We start from the raw sequence: 23,008 nt of genomic DNA, 5'->3' as shown, positions 1-23,008 counted from the left end.
CCCAAGTCCATAACCGACAACAAGGCCTTAGCCGGTTCTCAGGCGCTTTCGCAGCCCCTGGCGCCCGGTACCTCAGAGCCACAGGTGCTTCTGACTCCCACGTGGAGCAAACTGGGCCTCTGGATAATCAAGGTATTGGACACTCTGAAATCATTCCCTCAGATGGGTCCGGAGCCGCTGAGCAAGCATCGGCTTCTGAGTGTGTCTTCAGACCTACACAACTATATATTAAACCATCTTCAGCTTCAAAGACTAAAGCAGCTCTAAAGACAAAGAAACAAATACAGCATTCTCCTGCTCAGACTTCCATGCCTAAAAAACAGGTGCTCAAAATGGCCAAAGACCTAATTACTTTGATCAGGGGCTCCCATCCCCCTCCTGTTAAGAGGCCTAGGCAAGAGACAGAGTATGATTCTTCTGATCATGTTTCTATTTCCTCCGATTCCTCTTCAGAACAGGATTACTCCATGCTTCCCTATGAGGATTCTGATGCTGAAGAATCCATTCCTTCAGCCTCTCCTCCTGAGGATTATTCTTTTGGGGAAACCCTGCGTACCATGAGGGAGCATTTCCACTGGGAGAGCCAAGATTATTCTGAATCTTAGAAAAGGCTCAGGGACTTTCTACTACTTCCTCAGCACAGACCCCTTGCTATTCCAACTGTTCTAGACATTGTAGATGTATTTTCAGAGTCTGGCCTGTCCCCTGACTCTTTATCCCCTGCACCTGCTAAGCCAGACATACTACAGGGTCCCAGATTCTCAAATTCCTATATAAAAAACCCGCTGCTGACCCAGAAACTATATCTCAGGGTCCCAAAGGGGGGGTCAGCTTTCACTGCAAATAACCCTGTCCCTGCTGATAGGGATTCTAGGGCTCTAGACAGATGGGGGGGAAAAGTCTACACTTCTGCTACCCTGGCTGAAAGGACTTTAAATTGTCAGTTTCATATGCTTAAATATCAGCAATATTTAATGTCATTGCTTAAACAGGAATTGTTGGCAGATACTGAATGTTGAGAAAACAAGGAATACAGGATTTATTGTATGCAGCTGAACAAGTGGGAAAGCATGCTTTGCAATGTGGTTGATTCACTGGAGGCCTCTTGCAGGGCCGTTGTTACAGGTTCTGTTATTAGAAAGCATGCTTGGTTAAAGGAACAGAATCTGCCTGATCATGTTAAAGCAAAATGATTAGATGCACCATTACAGCATGATACTTTGTTTGGTACTAAAGCAGAAGAGGTGTTGAAAAAATGGAGGATAAAGCAAAATCCATGCAGACAGTCAAGGATTTCTTACAGGTACAGCCACCCAGGTTTAGCAGGAACTGGCCTTCTAAAAATTGGTCCTTTCCAGTGTCAGGCCAGAAAGAGGCAGATACAGGCATCCCAGTGGCAGATTTCACCCCCAAGGCTCATACAGGCCTAAACAATGTGGTGCTCCTACCTCCAAAAGTGGAGAAGACAAATCACAGCCTTACAGGAAACGGTCCCAATGACTTTCCTCTACCACATCGAAGCACTTTTCTTTTGACAGCCCCCTTAGGGGGAAAACTAGCACTTTTTTCCATCAAATTGACAAATGGTTACCCAAGACAAATGGGTCCTAAACAGTGTCCCAAGGCTACAGGTTCCATTTTCACACACTACCAAGGTCAAAAGGTATGCCAGACCTGCCACACAATCAATGGGCAGAGGCACAAAAACAAATTACAGCCCTCATGGACATGAGGGCTATTCAGCAAGTACCACAACTAGAGCAGGGGCAACGATTTTACTCCAGACTTTTCCTAGTACCCAGAAAGGACAAAACCTGGAGGCCAATACTGGACCTGTCTATACCAAATACGTTTCTGGAAGTTCCAAAATTCAAGATGTTGACTCTACAGCAGCTACTGCCCATGCTGGGCAAGAAGGCTTGGCTCGTAACTTTGGACCTAAAAGAGGCATACCTGCATGCCCCAATCAGACAATCTTGCAGAAGATACCTCAGATTCATAGCTGGCTCGATGCATTACCAATTCTCTGCACTGCCCTTTGGCTTATCTACTCTGCCCAGGGTCTTCACAAAATGCCTGGCACCAGTAATTGCGTTTTGCAGACAAAAATGAATTTAAATATATCCCTACTTGGACGACTGCCTAATTCAAGCAGAGAACAAATAGATATTCTTCAAACGATCTGGCGTTTGTAAAAAAGATTACTAATTGGCCTAGGGTACACAGTAAACGAAAAATCAAAACTAGTGCCCTCTCAAAAGATAATATTCCTGGGTGCAAGCTTAAATACAACTGCCCAGATGGCTTATCTCACACCAGACAAACAAAAGCATCTGACTACTTACTTCAAGAAATTGGCAACAAAAACCCACTTAACTGCAAGGAAAATCCTGCAGGCCTTGTGTTTCATGGCATCCTGCATTCTACCAATTCCATATGCCAGACTGCATATGAGGAAGCTACAATGGTATCTAAAAAGTGTTTGGACTCAGCATTGCCACAGCCTGCAGACTAATTGCACTCATTCCCTGCCTGCAACAGCAGTTTCGAATGTGGGCAGAAGCCTGTCACCACAACAAGGGTCTGCCATTCAGTCTACACACAGCCAGACACTGACAACGGATGCATCAGATTATTCCTGGGGGGCCCATATGGCAGGAAAATGTATTCAGGGCACATGGCCTGCAAACCAGATGCATCTTCACATCAATCAAAAAGATGCTAGCTGTTCAAACTGCCCTGACAGCTTTCAAGGACCTGCTTCATCCAGGACAGCTACTGATAGCGACAATACTACGGTCATGTGGTACATAAACAAGCAGGGAGGAACACATTCCTACCCCCTCTGCAGACGAGCAATGACCTTATGGGACACAGCATTGGCTTTTCAAGTTCACCTGCAAGCGCAATTCCTGCCAGGAAGGACAAATACTCTGGCAGACTAAGCAGAAACCTCATGGATCCCCACGAATGGAAACTGGATCCACAAGTCTTCAGCATGATAATAAGGAAATGGGGATGCCCAGACATAGATCTACTTGCCTCCCCTCACAACTGCCAATTGCAGAGATTTTGCACAAAAATTTTTCCAGCTGAAGGATAGGCCGTCCACTTTCCATGCTTGCTTGTGATAAATCCAGCAGCATATGCCTTTCCTCCACTGCCTCTCCTACCCAGGGTACTCCTAAAGGTCATACAAGAGAAGCCAAAAATTATATTGATTGCATCAGACTGGCAATGCCAGCACTGGTACCCAATCCTAAAGTCTTATCTCAAGGTCCAGCATGGATATTGCCTCAAACTTCTCGCTTGCTTACCCAACAAAACAATCAGATCCTGCACAGCCAACTCAGGACCTTAAATCTGGCAGCATGGTGGATAATGTAGCCATTCAGAACACTCCTCTTTCAAAAGCTGTTCTGGATGTTATCTTGGGAGGCCAGGAGGCCCAGTACCAGAAAATCTTATGCAGAGAAATGGAAGAGATTTTGTGCTTGGAACCAGGAACAAGGCATTGACACGTGTGTACCAAATATCCTTCAGATTTTACAATACCTAACTGAGATGCTGAACCAAGTCCTTTCTTTCTCATCAATTAAGATTCATGCCTCTGCCATTTCAGCCCATTACAATACGGAACCAGTTATCTTTTCTCATCTTTTAATAAGGCAGTACCTCAGAGGGGCCAGAAACATTAGGCCTCCAAGAAGAGCACCAGTTCCGGCCTGGGACCTCAGTTATGTTCTCGAAAAACTCACACTGCCTCCTTTCGAGCCATCATCAACGGCAGATATAAAATTCTTATCCTGGAAAACAGCTCTGCTCCAAGCAATCTCTGCAAGGCGAGTCTCAGACTTACAAGCACGCATGGCTGTGGAACCTTTCATCATTTTTCATGCAGACAGGGTTTCTCTGAGGATAAACCCTACATTTCTGCCTAAGGTGGTGTCCAGTGTGGCCCTCAACCAAACCATTCACTTGCCTACCTTTTAGCCAAATCCACAGAACAAGGGTGAGAAAATTCTGCATTCCTTCGATATTCACAGGCAGCTCTGCTTCTACTTGGACAGAGCTAAAGCTTTCAGAAAGACTGAGCAACTTTTGGTGTCATATGCTGTGGGATCACAAGGAAAGGCCATATCAAAAGACTATTTTTAAATGGATAGGCCATTGCATCCGTTTCTGCTTTTCTCAACATGGCAAATCGGTGCCCAAGGGCATTAGGCCTCATTCTACCAGAGCAGCAACCACTTCAGCAGCCTTCCTCAGACGAGTACCAACCAAAGATATCTTAGAGGCTGCAACCTGGAGTTCAGTACACACCTTCACAAAGCACTACCACTTAACTCTTTACTTTAAGTCCAGAGCAGGCTTTGCCACTGCAGTGCTGTACGGCCTTATAGCCTCTCCTAATCCTATTTAGCCCAGCCACCCATCCTCAGCTTTGGGATTCAACCCAAGAGTAATGACTGCAACAGTGAAACATGATTAACATAGTACAGTTTTGTACCTACCATAAATGTAGATGTTAGTGTATTTGCTGTTGCAGACCATGTTACCCACCCACCATCCCCCTTTTCTTTGCTGGGTTTATCTGCACTTCCCTATCCTATACAACCTATTTGGTGTATTTGCTTGTAGATGAAAGAAATGTTATTTTTGTGCTTGCATTTTTATTGGTATATTTTTCAGCCTACCAATTTGGGGGCACCTGACATCTGGGGTAAGAAAAACTGAAGAAGGCGTCGGCTGTATCTTTTCTACCCCTGGTGCACTGACGTCAGGGAAGAGGCGAAAGCAACCGAAACCGCACCAATACTTTGGAATTCTGGCCGACTGAGGGTAGCATGCCAGCAGGATAACCCAAGAGTAATGACTGCAACAGTGAATACACGTTAACATCTACATTTATGGTAGGTACACAACTGTACTTTCTTTGCACTGCCCTTTGGCTTATCTACTGCGCCCAGGGTCTTTACAAAATGCTTGGCACCAGTAATTGCATTTTGCAGACAGAGGAATTCAAATATATCCTTACTTGGACGACTGCCTTATTCAAGCAGAGAACAAGGACATTCTAGTAAAGCATCTGGTGTTTGTAAAAAGATTACTAATTTGTCTAGGGTACACAGTAAATGGAAATCAAAACTAGTACCCTCTCATGAGATATTCCTGGGTGCAAGCATAAATACAACTGCCCAGATGGCTTATGTCACGCCAGACAAAGGCAACTGACTTCTTACTTCAAAATGTTGGCAACAAAGACCCAGTTATCTGCAAGAAAAATTCTGCAGGCTTTGGGCTTCATGGCATCCTGCATTCTGCTAATTCCATATGCCAGACTGCATATGAGGAAACTACAGTGGTATCTAAAAAGTGTTTGGTCTCAACATTGTCACAACCTGGAAACATTACCCTCATTCCCTGCTTGCAGCAAGAGTTTCGATGGTGGGCACAGGCCTGTCACCATAACAAGGGACAGCCATTCACTTTACCCACAGCCAGGCAGAGACTCATAACTGATGCATCAGATTATGCTTGGGGGGGGGGGGCCCACATGGCAGGAAAATGTATTCAGGGCACATGGCCCGCAAACCAGGTGCATCTTTATATCAATTAAAGAGAGATGCTAGCTGTTCAGAATGCCCTGATAGTTTTCAAGGATCTACTTCATCCAGGACAACTACTGATAAAGATGGACAATACTACAGTCATGTGGTACATAAGCAGGGAGGCACACAATCCTACCCCCTCTGCAGACAAGCCATGAGTTTGTGGGACACAGCATTGACTTACCAAGTTCACCTGCAAGCACAATTCCTGCCGGGCAAAATAAATACTCTGGCAGATGAACTAACCAGAAACCTCATGGATCCCCACGAGTGGAAACCCGATCCACGAGTCTTCAGCATAACAAGGAAATAGGGATGCCCAGACATAGATCCATTTGCCTCCCCTCACAACTGCCAACTTCAGAGATTCTGCACACTGACTTTTCACAAGAAAGCATGTAAAGTGGGTGCCTTTATCTTTCAGTTTTAAAAAACCTAACGGTATATGCCTTTCCTCCACTGCCTCTCCTTCCCAAGGTACTCCTAAAGGTCAGACAAGCCAAAAATGATATTGATTGCCCCAGACTGGCCACACCAGCACTGGTATGCAATCCTAAAGAACTTCTCAAGGTCCAGCCTGGACATTGCCTCAAATTTCTCACTTACTGACCCAACAAAAACAATTGGATCCTGCACAGCCAACTCAGGACCTTAAATCTGGCAGCATGGTGGATAATGTAGCCATTCACAACACTCCTCTCTCCAAAGCTGTCATGGATGTTATTTTGGATGCCAGGAGGCCCAGCACTAGAAAAGCTTATGCAGAAAAATGGGAGAGGTTCTGTGCTTGGAACCAGGCACAAGGAATTGACACGTTTGTACCACATATTCCTCGGATTTTACAATACTTAACTGAGATGCTGGACAAAGGCCTATCCTTTTCATCAATTAAGATTCATGCCTCTGCCATTTCAGCCCATTACAATATGGAACTACCTATCTTCTCATCCTTTAATAAGCTAGTACCTCAGAGGGGCCAAAAACATAAGACCTCTAAGGAGAGCACCAATACCTGCATGGGACCTCAATTATGTCTTGAAAAACTCACACTGTCTCCTTTTGAGCCAGCCTCAACAGCTGATATAAAAGTTTTATCCTGGAAAACAGCTCTGCTCCTAGCGATAGCCTCTGCAAGGTGAGCCTCTGAGTTACAGGCACTCATTGCTGTGGGACCTTTTATCATTTTCCATCCAGACAGGGTTTCTCTTAGGACGAACCTGACATTTATACCTAAGGTGGTGTCCATTGTGGCCCTTAACCAAACCATTCACTTGCCTACATTTTATCCAAACCCACAGAACAAGGGTGAGACACTTCTGCGTTCTTTGGACATACACAGACAGCTGCGCTTCTACTTGGACAGAACTGAAGCTTTCAGACTGAGCAACTTTTAGTGGCATATGCTGCAGGATCACAAGGAAAGGCGATCTCAAAACAGACAATTTCAAAATGGATAGTTCATTGCATTAGTTTCTGCTACTCACAGCATGGCAAATCGGTGCCTAAGGGCATTAGGCCACGTTCAACCAGAGCAGCAGCCACTTCAGCAGCCTTCCTCAGAGGAGTACCAACCAAAGACCTCTTAGAGGCTGCAACTTGGAGTTCAGTGCACATTTTTTACAAAGAACTGCCACTTACCTCTCTACTCTAAATCCAGAGTAGGCTTTGCCACTGCAATTCAGCAGGGCGTTATAGCCTCTCCTAATCCTATTTAGCCTAGCCACCCATACTCAGCTTTGGGATTCAACCCAAGAGTAATGACTGCAACAGTGAAACACTAAGAACATAGTACAGTTGTGTACCTACCATAAATGTAGATGTTAGTGTATTCACTGTTGCAGTCCAGGTTACCCTCCCACCATCCCCCTTTCTTTTGCTGGGTCTTGTCTGTACTTCTCTATTCTATACAACCTTTGTGGTGTATTTGTTTGTAGATGAAGGAACTATTTACTTTAGTGCTTACATGTTTATTGGCATACTTTATTTAGTCTACCCTTTTGGGGGCACCTGACATCTGGGGCTAGAAAAACTGAAGAAAATGGCATCTGCTGCATCTTTTACACCCCCTGGCGCACTGACATCGGGGAGGAGGTGACAGCAACAGACGCCGGACCGAGACTTTGGAATTCAGGCCGACTAATGACTGCAACAGTGAATACACTCTAACATCTACATTTATGGTAAGTACACGACTGTACTTTTTTCTATAAGCAGTGCAGAGTCATAGCAAGAGTGACTCAGTGTTGGGGGGGTGTGATTGGCAAATGCTGATCAGTGTTTAGTACATTACTGTTAGAACTATGGTCGGAACCAAAGCACTTTGGAGTAAACTGCAGCAGGCAGTTTACAGGTTAAAAGGAAAGCAGTCTGTGGAAAGGAGCTATTTAGTGAGCAGAGGATTTTTTTGCTCCTCTCCTTAAAGCAGTGTAACATGGTAGGGATGTAACTGTCAAAGCATAAACCCACTTCTGATATCTGAACTTGTGTGGATTCACTGACTATTCCCTGAATTTAGTTTCTTTGCAGTTTTTAGTTAAGATTTTATACTTCTCAGTTTTACATGGGTTAGAGTTATGTTACGACTAGCGAGTAAGACACTTGATGCAGAGAAATTCATGCTGTAATTCTAATTTGTTGCATTGAACTTGCTGTGTTAATGGTATTTTCTCTCGTTTCTAGACATTTAAGGCTTTTGTGGACAAACTTGGTTTGGGATCATTGTCAGCTGTGGAATTCCTTCCAGACCGAGAGCTATGCTTTCTCGATAGTAGCGGTCTCCGCTTATTTCAGGTAGAAATCTATTCATTCTCCAACCCCTTTGCTGTCCTGTTCAAACTTTGCTTTTTTGAAATATTTTGGTACTGGACTGTTGCATAATTTTTTTTCTGCAATGTACGAAAGTAAAATGACTGTTCAGAAATGCAAATGTGCATAAATTAACAGGATTCATTAAGAAATCTGAACTACTGTTAGAATTCAGCATGCATCTTGGGTTAGGAGTGGGAAGTGAATGAAAAATGTATCAAGTAAATCCAAAAACTTAACTTGAGTGTTTTAGAAAAGGTACAAAAAATTTTGGAATTGCAGAGAGCAGTAGGTGTAAATCTAAATATGGGAGTATTGCCTGCAGATGTGGAAAAACTTGTAAATTGGAGAATGTATAATTGTAAATCAACCAGTTAGGAAGTAATTATAATACTCAGTAAAGCTGTCCAAGGCTGATAATTGTATAGCATTGAAGATGAGGCAGAACTGTAATTTGAAAGAATCCAAAGACAGTGGTAACAAAAGTGGCTACCATGCATAATATGAATTATCCCTATAAAGATTAAGAAGTGCTGGTATGCGATCTAGAGGGAGGCACTATGTAAGAAAATACCACTGTTGGACGGTCTTGATTCAGAGAAAGCATTCGACCGGTGGATTTTATGGGTAAGGCAATGAAAGCATTTGAATTCCTTGACACAGTAAGGTTGATTGAGGTCCCTCTTGATCAGAGGTGAAAATTGAAGTGGTGGGGTCCTCTTGGGCAAGTTCTTTTTGAACAGAGGAACCAGGCAGGGGTGTAGTCTTTCCCCTTCATTTGCGTTATATTTAGACCCATTTTCAAAGAAAATAAGGGACTCAGAAATTCAAGAATGTAATTGTTGTGGTAACCAAGAAAAGTTTTATTTGCAGGTATTTTGTAGCCGATAATACCAGGAAAGGTCATCAGTTTGTGACAGTTTAAAGTCTTTTTGGGATACAACATTAATGAAGGTAAAAAAAAGGTAATAGCTGTAAACTGCTTACCCACACAAAAATTGGTTCAGCAATACCCATATTTATGGGGACATGATAAGTTGAGTATTTATGAGCACGGGTTAAAAGGTATTCTATTATGGCAGGTAAGGATGTGTGGGGAGGGACGAAAAAGATGCTAGAAAAACTGTAAGCTCTGTTTTATGGATTATAGATAAGATAAAAACATTGAATGTTTTAGTCCCTTAAGTTGTGTACAAGTCAGGTATGTTTTTATCAACAAGAGAAGTTGTGGATAGGAATTGGTAAAGAGTTGAAGGATTTTGTCTGGGAGGGGAAGAGGGCAGGAGTCAAGTGTAATAAATTAATCTTTCCAGTAGAACAAGGTGGTTGGGATTACCGGATTTGAAGGGATATTTAAGAGCTACACAGTTAAGGCTGCTGTACATAGCACAAGCAGAAAGTTGTATGTCAAAGTGGAAATGGATGATGTCATGGGTGAAAGCTCAAGAAGTAAGGGTAGTGGGATTTTGGATGCAGATCCTTAAGGAGAGTAACAGCCATAGAGATCATTATATTCATTAAGTAGCAGAAAGTGATCAAAGAAGTAAGCCTACATGGAAATGGAGAAAGATTCTGCTGATAGGGATGACTACAATTAGGGGTACAGAGAAAAGGTAAGAGGGTGCTGGAATTTAATGGAGGAAATTGGCAAAGGAACTAAGGTATTTTATCAAAATTAGATAAGGAAAGGTAATGTAATGGGAAGAGGTCAATAATGCATTTAGACTGCAGGCTAGATATTTCCTTCCCTTTCAATGAGTGATTTCAGAGTGTCTGCAAAGAGGAAGGAATAGTGGACAGCATTGGTAGAATTTTTAGAAGAAGCTAGAACAGAAGCTGGTGTTAAAAAGGAATAATTAGCTGGACTTGTGATTCTTGTAGCTTTCATGGAATATTTTAATTAGTGGATGTTAGAAAGGATTTAGGAATAGAAATTGGATAAGCTATTCGCAAAGAAAGCTAAAGGAGTAAATATTTATGGCTCCCAGATATGCAACAAAGTTCAGAAGATTTAGGATTTTTGTTTGGAAGTGTTTGCTTAGGTGTATTATATCCCAAGCAAACCGAACATTTTCCTCAGATTACAGATGTTGGAGGTGTGATGTTGAAGAAAGAGGTAGCTAGGAACATCTTTTTGAGTGTAATGAGTTGACAGACTTTAAAGATTCTCTGCAGACTACTCTGCCAGAAATACTGGGTGAAAAAGTTGGTGTAACTAAGGAAATGATTTTTTGAGCTGTGAAACTATCAGAATTGCCTAGGCATAGTAAGGTCTTGCTGAGTTTAATTCTGGTGGCTGCCAAAAAAGTAGTTAGTAGAAAATGGCAATCATTCTCAACCATCTGTACTAGAATTAGTACATATATTAACAGATATAAGAACTGAAAGTAGGAGTCATAACTTTCAACTTGGAAGCAACTAAAATCTGGGCAAAGGCCCATGAGAATTGGGTCCAACTGGCCAAAACTTAGGATGCGGATTAACATAATTGCATACATTGTGTAACCTCACCCACTTCAGTGGAATTGTGGGATACCAGCTTGACGATTGGTATCACTAAATAAATAATGGCAGACATTTGAATTTCAGACTTCATATCCCTCAGAAAATGCATAAAAATGCAAAACCTGTTATTGCAGCAGGTGTCTGAGTCTACAGGAACAATATTTAAAATCTCTCCCTATTTTTGGGCCTTTGTCCTACCATTATTTTTGGCTTTGTCCAGATTTCTTGTTCGGAGATAAGAGGTATGGTTTAGAACAAGTGTATACTTGACATGAGCAAAGACACCTCGGTTTTGTTTTGGAGACGTGGAAAAAGGGGGATCTGCAGTGGTTTGCTATGCTGACAGCACAAATAAAAGCTAACCAAGTTTGTGTTGTATTGCTCCTGTACATTTGGGAAGGGAGGTCATAAGGCCAAGAAAAATATTGGAGTAGGTCAAAATGCGATGTAGATCTCTCACATTGAAACACTTGATACATTTCCCACTGTGGATGGTGGCCTTGGTTTTTAACTTTAACTTCATTGAACATAGTAAAATGCGGGGAACTCTTGACTGTAAAAATAGGGGAGGAGTAGTATTAGTTAAGTCTTTTAGATATAGTACAAACACCAAAAGATAAGGCAATGACTTTGGAAGGCAAGAGCTGTGATTGAGTTGCAGGAAACTCTAAAAATTTTACTAAACAGTGGCAGGAAAGCCTGATAGAAAAATGACTGTTAGTGTTTCTTTCAAGAGGCTGGATAACTGTGGCACTTCAAATGTAGTTGAAGTAGAAGATCAACTGGGCCATGCAGCCCAGCTGCCAGCATCTAGGATAGGATCGGCAAGTAGCGGTGTGATCAGAAAAAGTTCTAAACTCCCTTGTGCCAACATTCCTAACACCAAAAGTAAAGCAAGCAGTGACAGTGGGGGATCTTTTCAGCTCTGCCTCTGTCAGCTTTCTGAACATTTTAATGCAGCTGCGAGCCAACTTAGCTGTACAGTCTCCCCTGAAAGTTGTTGGAAGGAGGAGACTGGCAGGTTTGGCAGAGTAACGGGAATGGGGTGAGGAGCTGCTGCTGTCTTGCAGAAAACCGCAAGGAGTTTGCATTTCCCGCACCCAAGAACACAAGTGTGAGAAAGGCACTTTGACAGCATAACCACCTGATTATATCCAGCTGCTGCAACCCTTCTGTCTTTGGTAACTTGCAAGCAGCACTGGACGGTTTTCACAACTTAGAGTTGAGAAGAAGCAACTTCTGCATGAAACTGCCAAGGGAGTACAGGAATCCTGACACCACACACCATTCAGAACTTGGAAATGCCTCAGATCTATTGATGACCTGGTCAAGTGTTAAAGCCATGCATACATTGGTTGGAGTGAAATTAAGGAAGCAGCACAAGATGCCCTTTTCTGATGGTTACAGGGCTGTACCACAGGTTGGAAATAAAGTAGGTGTTCAGAGAAAAGTGACTTGCCCATGTTTTGCCCTGTGGAATTTTGAAGCAGCAGCATCCATTCCTTAACTCACAGCCTTTGGACATAGCAAGCACCTCCTGTAAGGCATACTGTAATTATCCACCTGATCAAAATTCTAGCTAGCACTTGTGAGAAATACTGGAGGGAGGCTGAGAAACTGAGCAGTCTGAAATCTCCACCACCTAGAAGCTCTGATGTTCTTTGTGTTTCACTGTTGCAGTCATTACATTTGCATAATCTGCTGGCAGGTTGCCCTCAGTCGGCCTGAATTCCAAAGTCTTGATTCCTGCATCGGTTGATGTCTTCTCTTCCATGTCATCAGGGGTATAAATCATGCAGCCGACACCATTTTCTTTAGTCTTTCTTGCCCTGCGGTGCCTGAAGCAGAAGCATTTTATAAGTGCCGGTCGTCCACCTACTGAAATATTCGAGTACGAGTTTCAGAACCGAAGTCTTCACTAAAGCTAAGTACCCTGTTGGGGAAACTTTTTTCTTGCTATTTACCGATGTCAGAAAAAGTTAATAATTGTATTACTTTTGAGAAGCAAATGCCTCAAGGATTTCCATTTATGCTGTATTCCTTACTTAGGCCCTGATCACAGTGCCTGGCTGTCGGTTTTGTGCTAGATTTAACCAACGCACTATTAGGCGTCTGTATATTTTTGCATCAAAGTATTTTGGAAACGGATTTAACTACCCAGAAATGTCTTCGGATAGCGATCAGACTACCTGAGTACATAAAAAATGCAAAGAAAAGGACAGAGAAAGGCAGTCGAGATCCAAAACGGACTGCGAACCTTCTAAGCCAGTCGCTGGTTCGCCAGATTCCAGTGAGGTGCTTTTGCAGCCCCTGATACCCGCTACCTTCGAGTCGCAGGCCTCTACCGACTCCCATGTGGAGTCCGGCATGCCGCAATATACTCAAGGTATTGGACCGACAGATGTATCTCACTCGGATGGGTCCAGAGCTGCTGAGCAGGCACTGGCTTCTGAGGGTGTATTCAGACATTAACATTTGTATATCAAACCGACAGCTGCAAAACCACAGACAAAAGCAACTTCTAAAACAAAAAAAAAAGACACGAGCCACGTGCACAGGCCTGTGTGCCTAAAAAACAGATGCTCAAATGGCTTAAGACCTTATTACCTTGATCAGGGGTGCCCATCCCCCTCCAGATAAGAGGCCTAGGCAAGACACTGATTATGAATCTTCAGATCAGATTTCTATTTTCTGATCAGGAATTATCTGTACCTCCCTATGAGGATTCTGATACTGAGGAGTCTATTCCATCTGCATCTCCTCCTGAGGATTATTCATTTGCAGAAACCTTGCATACTTTGAGGGAGCATTTTCACTGGGAGAGTCGAGACTTCTCAATCAAAAAAGAGGCTCAGGGATTTTCTTCTCCCTCAGCACAAGCCTTTAGCCATTCCCCCTGTTTTAGACATTGTGGATGATGTGTTTTCGGAGTCCAACTTGACCCCTGACTCCTTACCTCCGGCTCCCAGTAAGCCTGACAGATATTACAGGGTCCCTGACTCATAAATGTTTATTTAGAAACCCTGCTGCCAATCATGAAACTTTCACAGGGTCCAAGGGGAGTTGAGGCCTCAACAGCAAAAAAATCCTACCCCCTCTGACAGATTAAAGGGCACTGGACAGATGGGGAAAAAGGTTTATACATCTGCAACCTTGGCCTTAAACTATCAATTTCATATGCTTCTAAGTACCAACAATATGTCATGGCATTGCTGAAACAAAAAATTATGTTTTCAGAATGTGCAGAAAATAAAGAATTGCAGGAATTATTACATGCAGTTGAACAAGTTGGAAAGCATACTTTGCAATGTGGTTTTGATTCTTTAGAGGCCTCCTGCAGGGGCTGCAGTTACTGGATTTGTGATTAGGAGGTATGCCTGGTTAAAGGAACAAAATTTGCCTGATCATGTTAAAGCTAAATTGTTAGATGCACCTTTACAGCATGATTCTCTGTTTGGTATTAAGGCAGAAGAGGTTTTAAATGGAAGACCAAGCTAAGTCTATGCAAACTGTTAAAGACTTAGAAGTGCAGCCACCAAGATTCAGTTGTCACTGGCCAATAAAAAAATTGGTCCTTTCCTCTTTCAGACAGAGCTCAAAGGGGCAAATCCAGACGCCCTAAGGGTTCCAGATACCAGGTGCAAGACTCTTATAGGTCAAAGCAATGGGGGTGCATTCACCTCCAAATCTGGAGGAGATAAAGTGCAAACCTACAGAAAGCAATCCCAATGCCTTCCCTTTGCCTACACCGAGCACTTAACTTTTGGCAGCATCCATAGGGGGAAAATTAGCACTTTTTGCTCAAAATTGGCAGTTAATAACCCAGGACAAGTGGGTACTAAACATCATATCACAGGGATACAGATTCCATTTTCTCACACTGCCAATGGCAAATGGTTGGCCAGATCTGCCAAAAAGCAATGGGCAGAGGCACAAACGGGTTACGTCACTCATGGATGAGGGCCGAATATTCAGACAGTACCAGAACAGGAAAAAGGACAAGGTTTTTACTAGCTGCTGTTGGTACCCAGAAAGGACGAGGCCTGGCGGCCAATACTGGATTTATCAATTTTAAACACACATCTGGACATTACAAAATTCAAAATGCTGACTTTGCAGCAGCTTCTGCCCATGCTGGGCAAATGCTTGGCTGGTGACTTTACACCTAAAAGAGGCATTACCTGCATGTCCCAATCAGACAGTCGTGCAGAAGATACCTCAGATTGAAGGCTGGTTAATGCATTACCAATTCTCTGTACTGCCCTTTGGCTTATCTACTGCGCCTAGGGTCTTTACAAAGTGGCTGGCACCAGTAATTGCATTTTCCAGATAAAAGTATGCAAATATATCCTTACTTGGACGACTGTCTCATTCAAGCAAAGAACAAGGACACTCTTCTTCGACACCTGGCATTAGTCAAAAGGCTTCTAACATGCCTAGGGTACATAGTAAACGAAAAGAAATCACAACTGGTATCCTCTCAAAAGATAACATTCCTGGGTGCAAGCTTGAATACAACTGCCCAGATGGCTTACCTCATGCCAGACAAAGGCAACTGATTACTTCAAACTGATGGCAACAAAAGCAGTCTTCTGCAAAACAAATTCTGCAGGCTCTGGGCTTCATGGCATCCTACTAATTCCATATGCAAGACTGCATGAGGAAACTTCAGTGGTACCTAAAAAGTTTATGGAGTCAACATTCACAGTCTGGAAACAATCATTCCCTGCCTGCGACAGGAGTTTCTATGGTGGTCAAAAGGCCTGTCACCAAAACATGTGACGGCCCTTCACTCTACCCCCTGCCAGCCAAACCTTAACAGACTTCTCAGATTATACCTGGGGGGGGGGGTTCACATGGCAGGAGGATGAATTCAGGGCATATGGGCACCAAAACAAGTGCATCTATCTACATATCAACCAGAAAGAGATGCTAGCTGTTCAAAATGCCCTAACAACCTTCAAGGACTTAATTAATCCAGGGCAACTACTGATAGACAACTCCACAGTCATGTGGTATATAAACAAGCAAGGGGGCACACACTCATACCCCCTTTGCAGATTAGCCATGACACTGTTGGACACAGCTTTGACCTGCCAAATAAATCTTCAAGCTCAATTCCTGCTAGGAAAAGAAATCACTCTGGCAGAATATTTAAGCAGAAACCTTATGGATCCTCACGAGTGGAAACTAAAGCCAGAAGTGTTCAGCATAACAGAGAAATGGGTGAGCCCAGACATAGATCTATTTTCCTCTCCTCAAAATAATCAATTGAAAAGGTTCTGCACAAGGACTTATGACAGACAAGCATGGAAAGTGGGACGCCCTATCCTTCAGTTGGAAAAACCTATCCGTTTACACCTTTCCTCCTCTGCCTCTTCTACCCAAGGTCCTCCTAAAAGTCAGACAGGAGAAGCCAAAGATGATATTAATTGCTCCAGACTGGCCCCGCCAATACTGGTACCCAATCCTAAGGAACTTGTCTCAATACCCAGCTTGGACCTTGCCTCAAAGACCACAACTACTGTCCCAGCAAAACTATCTGATCCTGCACAATCAACTACAGACTCTGAACCTGACAGCATGGCTAATCATGTAATCATACAAACAGCACCTCTCAGTAAAGCTGTGATGGATGTCATTTTGGATGCCAGAAGGCCTAGTACTAGAAAATCTTATGCTGATAAATGGAAGAGGTTCTGTGCTTGAATCAAGCACAAGGAAGTGATACAGCAGAAACACATATTCCTCAGATATTACAATACTTGACTGAGATGCTTGACAAAGGCCTGTCTTTCTCATCAATCAAAATCCATGCCTGTGCCATTTCGGCTCATTACAGTACAGAGCCACCAATTTTTTCTCATCCTTTAAAGCAGTATCTTAGAGGAGACAAAAATTTAAGGCCTCCTAGAAGATCACCATTACCTGCATGCGACCTCAGTTGTGTTGGAAAAGCTCACCCTGCCTCCATTTAAACCAGCTGCTACCGCTGATATAAAGTTCTTATCATGGAAGACAGCTCTGCTACTAGCAATTACTTCAGCAAGAAGAGTTTGAGCTACAGGCCCTCATGGCTGTAGAGCCTTTTATCATATTTTACCTAGACAGGGTCTCTCTGAGGACAAATCCTGCTTTTATGCCTAAGGTAGTTTCCAGTGTGGCTCTTAACCAAACAGTTCATCTGCCCATTTTTTATCCAAATCCGCAGAACAAAGGGGAGAGAATTCTGCATTCCTTGGACATAGACGGCCAAGATTCTACTTTGGCAGGACTAAAGCTCTAAGAAAAACTGAGCAATTACTAGTGTCATATGCTGCAGAATCGGAAGGAAAGGCTATTTCAAAGCAGACAGTTTCAAAGTGGATAAGCCACTGCATCCGTTTCTGCTACTTACACCATGGTAAACTTGTGCCCAAGGGTATTAAGTCTGAGTACCAGCCAAAGACATTCTAGAGGCTGCTACTTGGAGTTCTGTTCACACCTTTACAAAGCATTACCATTTGCCTCTTTACTCCAAGTCCAGGGCAGGCTTTGCCACTGCAGTGCTGCAGGTTCTTATAGCCGCACCTAATGCTGTTCAGCTCCAGCCTCCCAACCATAGCTTTGGGATTCTACCCAAATGTAATGACTGCAACAGTGAAACACTAAGAACATAGTACAGTTGTGTACACTTACCATAAATGTAGATGTTAGTGTATTCTCTGTTGCAGTCCAGGTTACCTTCCCGCCATCCCCTTGTTCTAAAGTTTCTTTCCTTTTCTATCTTCTACAACATATGTGGTGTATTTGCTCTTAGATGTGTGTGTGTGTATATATGTATGTGTATATATATATATATATGTGTGTGTGTGTGTGTGTATATATATATATATATATATGTGTATATATATATATATGTATATGTATATGTATATATATATATATATATATATATATATATATATATAAAAAATGCTACCTTTTTGGGGGCACCTGACATCGGGGACAAGAAAAACTAAAGAAAATGGCGTTTACTGCATGTTTTATATCTCTGACGTCATGGAAGAAGACCGCAACTGACGCAGGACCCAAGACTTTGGATTTTAGGCCAACTGAGGGCAACCTGCCAGCAGATTACCCAAATGTAATGACTGCAACAGTGAATGCACTCTAACGTCTACATTTATGGTAAGTGTTCACAACTGTACTTTTCATTTACGTTCAAGTTGCACTCAGTCTCCCGTGGACTACACAAACAGGTGATAGATCATATAGTTTACATTCCTTGCTGTCTAGTTCAGTCTGTTTTCATTAACCATGGAAAGGGTATTACCGCACTACAACGCACAGTACTTAGATATGTTAAGAAAATCAAGTCAGGCAAAGGCACCAGAGCTCAGTTTTCATCTGAAATCGCACTGCACCAGGAATCTCATTATCTACTAATATATATAGATGTACAAGTTCCAAAATACATCATAAAGTAGTAAATAGGGGGAAGAAAACTGCATGATGACTACAGAATGAAACTGCTAAAAGATAAAAATATTTGAAGCTTGATTAACTTAAAAGCAATACAAACAGCTTTGAATATGGGCATTCATCTGCAATGTACATTCGTAGCAATTCATGTTTACATCTAGTACATAAAAAGAAAAAAAAATTATTTAAAGGAGCTACTCATGAATTCATGGCATCCCATTATTTTGGCCTCAAAACTGGGAAATTCCAAGGAGTTCATTACGGTTGAGAGGTATGGTATCAGTCTTTAGAAAAAGGGTAAGAGCAAATTGCATAGAAAATGAAAATTGTGGGAATGTTGCATGCAGAATATTTTTGAAGGAGGAATGAGGGTAAAGGGAAGGCAGGAATTGAATGAGCTGTGTAATGGTTGAATGACAATGACAGTGTCATGATGTAACTGAAAATGTCAATTTGGTTTGTTTTCATTAATATTAATGTGCGATTGCCTATGTCATAAGTGCTAATCGAATAAAGTTGTTTCTTGCTTGAGGATTAAAAAACGTGCTGGCGTGTAGGTTGACCGACAGTATTAGACATTATTAAATGGTTTCATGCTCTGGATCGTAGTATGTGGTGCAAGGCACAGCCTGAGTGAAATGTCAAAATTACTGCAGTGTTTTTTTTCAGTTGATTGATGCTGTTGGAATACAGTTCTGTAGTTTATGTAGAGGGTATTGTTTCACTGCTTGTGTACTTTTGTGTGTGTTATGCTTAGGAGTAGGACATTTTACTCCGAAGTAGTGAAAAAACCCTTAAGATTCTATCCACTGTTAAAGTATGAACAAGTTATTACTTTCTAAATTAAGGTAAGTCTGCATCTGTTGATGACTAACTAGTCATAGTAGTTGAATTCTACTTTGCCATTAACCCCATAGGCTGTAGGACTGAAGACATGACTGAAAATGCTAAAGATGAGGAAAAAAGACCAATTTGATAGAGGTGGCAGAGGAAAGAATGAGGGCCTGTTTGGGGGAAGGGGGTCTTAGACTAAATGATACTACTGCCACTTATTCCCTTTCAAGGGTGTCCCAAATTCTTGTAAAAGGTGAGAGTAAGGTAACATATGTTGAGCTAGTGACAACTGACCCTCCTTCCCAAATCCTTTTACGACGATGGTGTGGAGAATTATTGCCTTTTTCTAGGCTGTCTTCAGGAAGGTCTTTGAGATCTTGCAGCAGTCATTCACATTCAGACACTGAAATAGAAAAAAAAAAGATGCAGCTTTTTTTCTAAGTCCAGCTAAAAGCACCCTTTGCCTTTCCCCCTTCTGGTTCTAGAACAGAGGCAATTCATTGCCTTGTGTTCTGACAAGGACATCCCAGGTTCTCTTAGCCAATCTTGTCAGATGCCACTGCCTGGATTCTAGCCGGCATGTGCAGATATCGGCAAATAAGTTGACAGCTGCCGTGGGTTTGGGGTTGGATTGCATTTTTGGGGTGGCACTTATTTGACTTTCAGCATTGACAGCTTCTGCAGTGAAGGTGCTTGTCAGATGTCCTCGTTGTTGTTGCACTTGGGATTTGGAATAGACGTACATTACACATTTTCACAGCGTAGGTTATAAAGGTGATATATGGAGGTACCTACCAAAGAACTTCATTGGCACTAGTATAAAAGGCATATTTGATCATCTGTCTGCTCTTTTGTCTGCTAATTACCGAGCCATTTCAGGTAAGTGCCCCATTGGGTGTTTTTCTTAACTTGTCTGTTATTTTTTGTTGTGGGATTACATGTCCTCCAGAAAGGGAAAATGCCAGTGTGGGAGTCTGATTCCCCAGGAGGACTGTTAAGAGCAGTGTTAGACTAGCTTAGGTGCTTCTTGTGAACATACATCGTGCCCTTTTTGTCAGGCATTTGTCCCTAAAACTCTTCGTAGTTTGTTCTCCTTACCCATCTGTCTGGAAAACCAACATCTTAAGTTATTGGTGTACAATGGCAGAATTATCCCAGCCCGAGGGTCAGCAGTCTGATAAGGAGGAGAAAGAAAAAAAAAAAAAAGCTTGGGTTAAATTCTTCTGCTGAAGTGTCTCCCCAGATGTCCTTCAAGGATGCATCTGCAGTCCTAACAAATGGGTTGTCCTGTCGTCAGGCAGCCCTTCGGTCGGCCGGATTCCAAAGTCTGGGTCTGGCCTCGGCTGGTGTCGCACTTCACCCGACGTCATCTCTGCTGGTCTTTGGGTATAAAGGCATCAGCCGACGCCATTTTCCCCAGTCTTTCTAGATGTCTTTTAGGCTGGTGAAAGCCCACAGGATTGCTTGGTTTATCTGTCAGATTCCTATGCAGCGACTGCTTCAGAGAGGCCATCATGCATTTGTTTGTTTTGCACGTCGTCAGACTTCGCTAACGTCTGCTTTGAATGTAAAAGGGGAACCGTGGCTGATGATTGAGGGAGCAATGGGTGTCTTGCAGATTCTTGTTAGGGAGAAGATTCACACTACAATTGAGTGTTGGCAGTGGTCTGAAACTCCTAAAGATTTTTAAGGCAGACATCCATTTAATGAAGCAGCAGAAGACTATGCCTGTTGTCTGTTCCTGCCTCACCTTGGTCCTCTGCTCCTGTTAAAGTTAAACTCCGCCTTCTCCTACAGCTTAACTCAACCCTTAGGATGTTCTTAGTGTTTCACTGTTGCAGTCATCACCTGTGGGTTATTTCTGCTGTGGTAGCCCTCTGCCGGCCTGAATACCAGTAATTTTTTCTTCATCGGCTGCTGTCGCTTGCTGCCTGATATCAGGTCATCAGTTCTGTAAAGGAAGGCAGCCGACGCTATTACATCACCGTCTTGCCATGGAGCCTGTAGCAGAAGCAGTTCGCAAATGTGCCGGTCGGTTGCTACCAGAGTTTGAATTACAGCTGAAAGCGTCTAAAGTTAAGTACCCAGTTGGGGATCCCTTTTTTCTTGCACTAACCGATGTCCAAAAAAAGTTAATTGTCTCACCTGTGGAAAGCACATACTACACAGACTTCTGTTCATACTGTGTCACTTGCTTATGCCCACACCACGATGTCTTCCGTTGACGGTTCTGTGCCCTTAATGCAAGAACCATTCTTCGTAGAGCTCTTAATGTTGCCAGATATTTGCGTTCCGAAATGGCGTCAGTCCGCCAACAATCCGTAGATATTCCAGAGAGAGACCACACAAGGCTAAGCTTTCCGACTCTTACTGCTAAGCAGGTAGTCAGTTCTCTGGAATTCAGTGAGGTGCATTTCCAGCCCTGATGCCTGGTTCACTACCTTTGCAGGCCTCTACTGAGACCCTTTCAGAGTCCGGTATGCCCAGAAATCTTCATCTTCCAAGCCTTTGGTTGTCTCTGCCTTAGTTGGGTCCGGAGCCACGACCCAGGCACCAGATTCAGAGAAGGTTTTTCGCACTACTGAATCTAGACAAAAATAGACTTCAACTATCATTTATCTCAGACCGATGGATACTCTTTGGCCTAGAGGCAAGCCCACTCTTAGGAAAACTACCTCTAGCCACCATTTTACTCCTGCTCCACCACCCCAAGCCCAATGCTTAAAATGGAGGATCTTATCACCCTTATCCGGGGTAGTCAGGCCACGCCTTCTAAAAGGAAGAGAGAACTTTCTCCTGAAATATTGACAGAACAGGATTCTGAGGAATCTGAGTATTCAGATTTTGAAGAGGAACACAATCTGATTGCTTATGAGGATTCAGATGCAGAGGAATCCATTCCTTCTGCCTCCTTACCAGAAGATCTTTCCTTTGGGGAAACCCTTCACACCCTCAGGGAACTTCCACCGGGAATCGCAGAACTTTCCTCAGCCTAAGAAAAGGCTGAGTTTTTAAACCTGCCTTAGCACAGACCCTTGGCCATCTCTTCAGTCTTAGAGGTGGTTGATGTCTTCCATGAGTCCAGCCTAACTCCTGATGCCATCCCACCTGCTCCCAGAAAGTCTGACTGGCATTGGAGTACCAGATTCTCACAAATACCTGTACAGAAATGTTGCTTCAGACCCGGAGGTCATTACACCGGGACCAAAAGGAGCTAAGGCTAGTTTTGCAAAGAATCCTATTCGTTCTGACAAGGACTCCAGAGCTCTGGACAAATGGGGTGTAAAAGTATACACCTCTGCAACCTTATCAGAGCACTCAACTGTCAGTTCCACACGTTAATATATCAACAACACACTTTGGAACTTTTAAAACAAAAGATTTCAACCTTTCATGACTGTGCCAATTCGAAGAGCAGATTTACTGCACTCGTCAAGTGGCTAAACACTCATTACACTGTGGATATGATGCCCTAGAAGCCTCAGGCAGGGCAGCAGTGTCAGGATCTTGCAGTAGGAGACATGCATGGTTGAAGGAACAACCTTTCCCTGATCATGTCAAATCTAAATTACTTGATGAACCCTTTGATAAGTACCGCTTGTTCAGAGTAAAAGCAGAAGAGGTGCTTTAAAAGATGGAAGACAAAGCAAAATCTGTGCAAGACAGTAAAATATTTCCTTTAGGTACAACCTCCTCAGTTCAGCAGGAATTTTCCCTCAAAACACTGGTCTGTTCCTGCAACCTAGCAGACGGGGGCAAGGTAAGCTGCTCAGGAACTGAACACCCAG

The 23,008-nt window shown here is 42.9% G+C and overlaps 1 protein-coding gene across 1 annotated transcript in view; it reads left to right on the top strand.

Moving 5' to 3' along the window:
• Window positions 1-23,008, top strand: part of LOC122790520 (lysine-specific demethylase 3B-like) — a 1,645,389-nt gene that overhangs the window by 206,122 nt on the left and 1,416,259 nt on the right. Inside the window, exon 3 of the mRNA XM_044058071.1 lies at window positions 8,292-8,402. Within this exon, the coding sequence (XP_043914006.1) occupies window positions 8,292-8,402 (111 nt within the window). The remainder of the gene's footprint in view (window positions 1-8,291; window positions 8,403-23,008) is intronic.

Source organism: Protopterus annectens, chromosome 16.part0 (genome assembly GCF_019279795.1).
Source record: "Protopterus annectens isolate FY-2018-M chromosome 16.part0, PAN1.0, whole genome shotgun sequence".
Classification (NCBI taxonomy): Eukaryota; Metazoa; Chordata; order Ceratodontiformes; family Protopteridae; genus Protopterus; species Protopterus annectens.
Note: the sequence above shows the minus strand (reverse complement) of the source record. Positions and strands in the feature narration are given on the sequence as shown.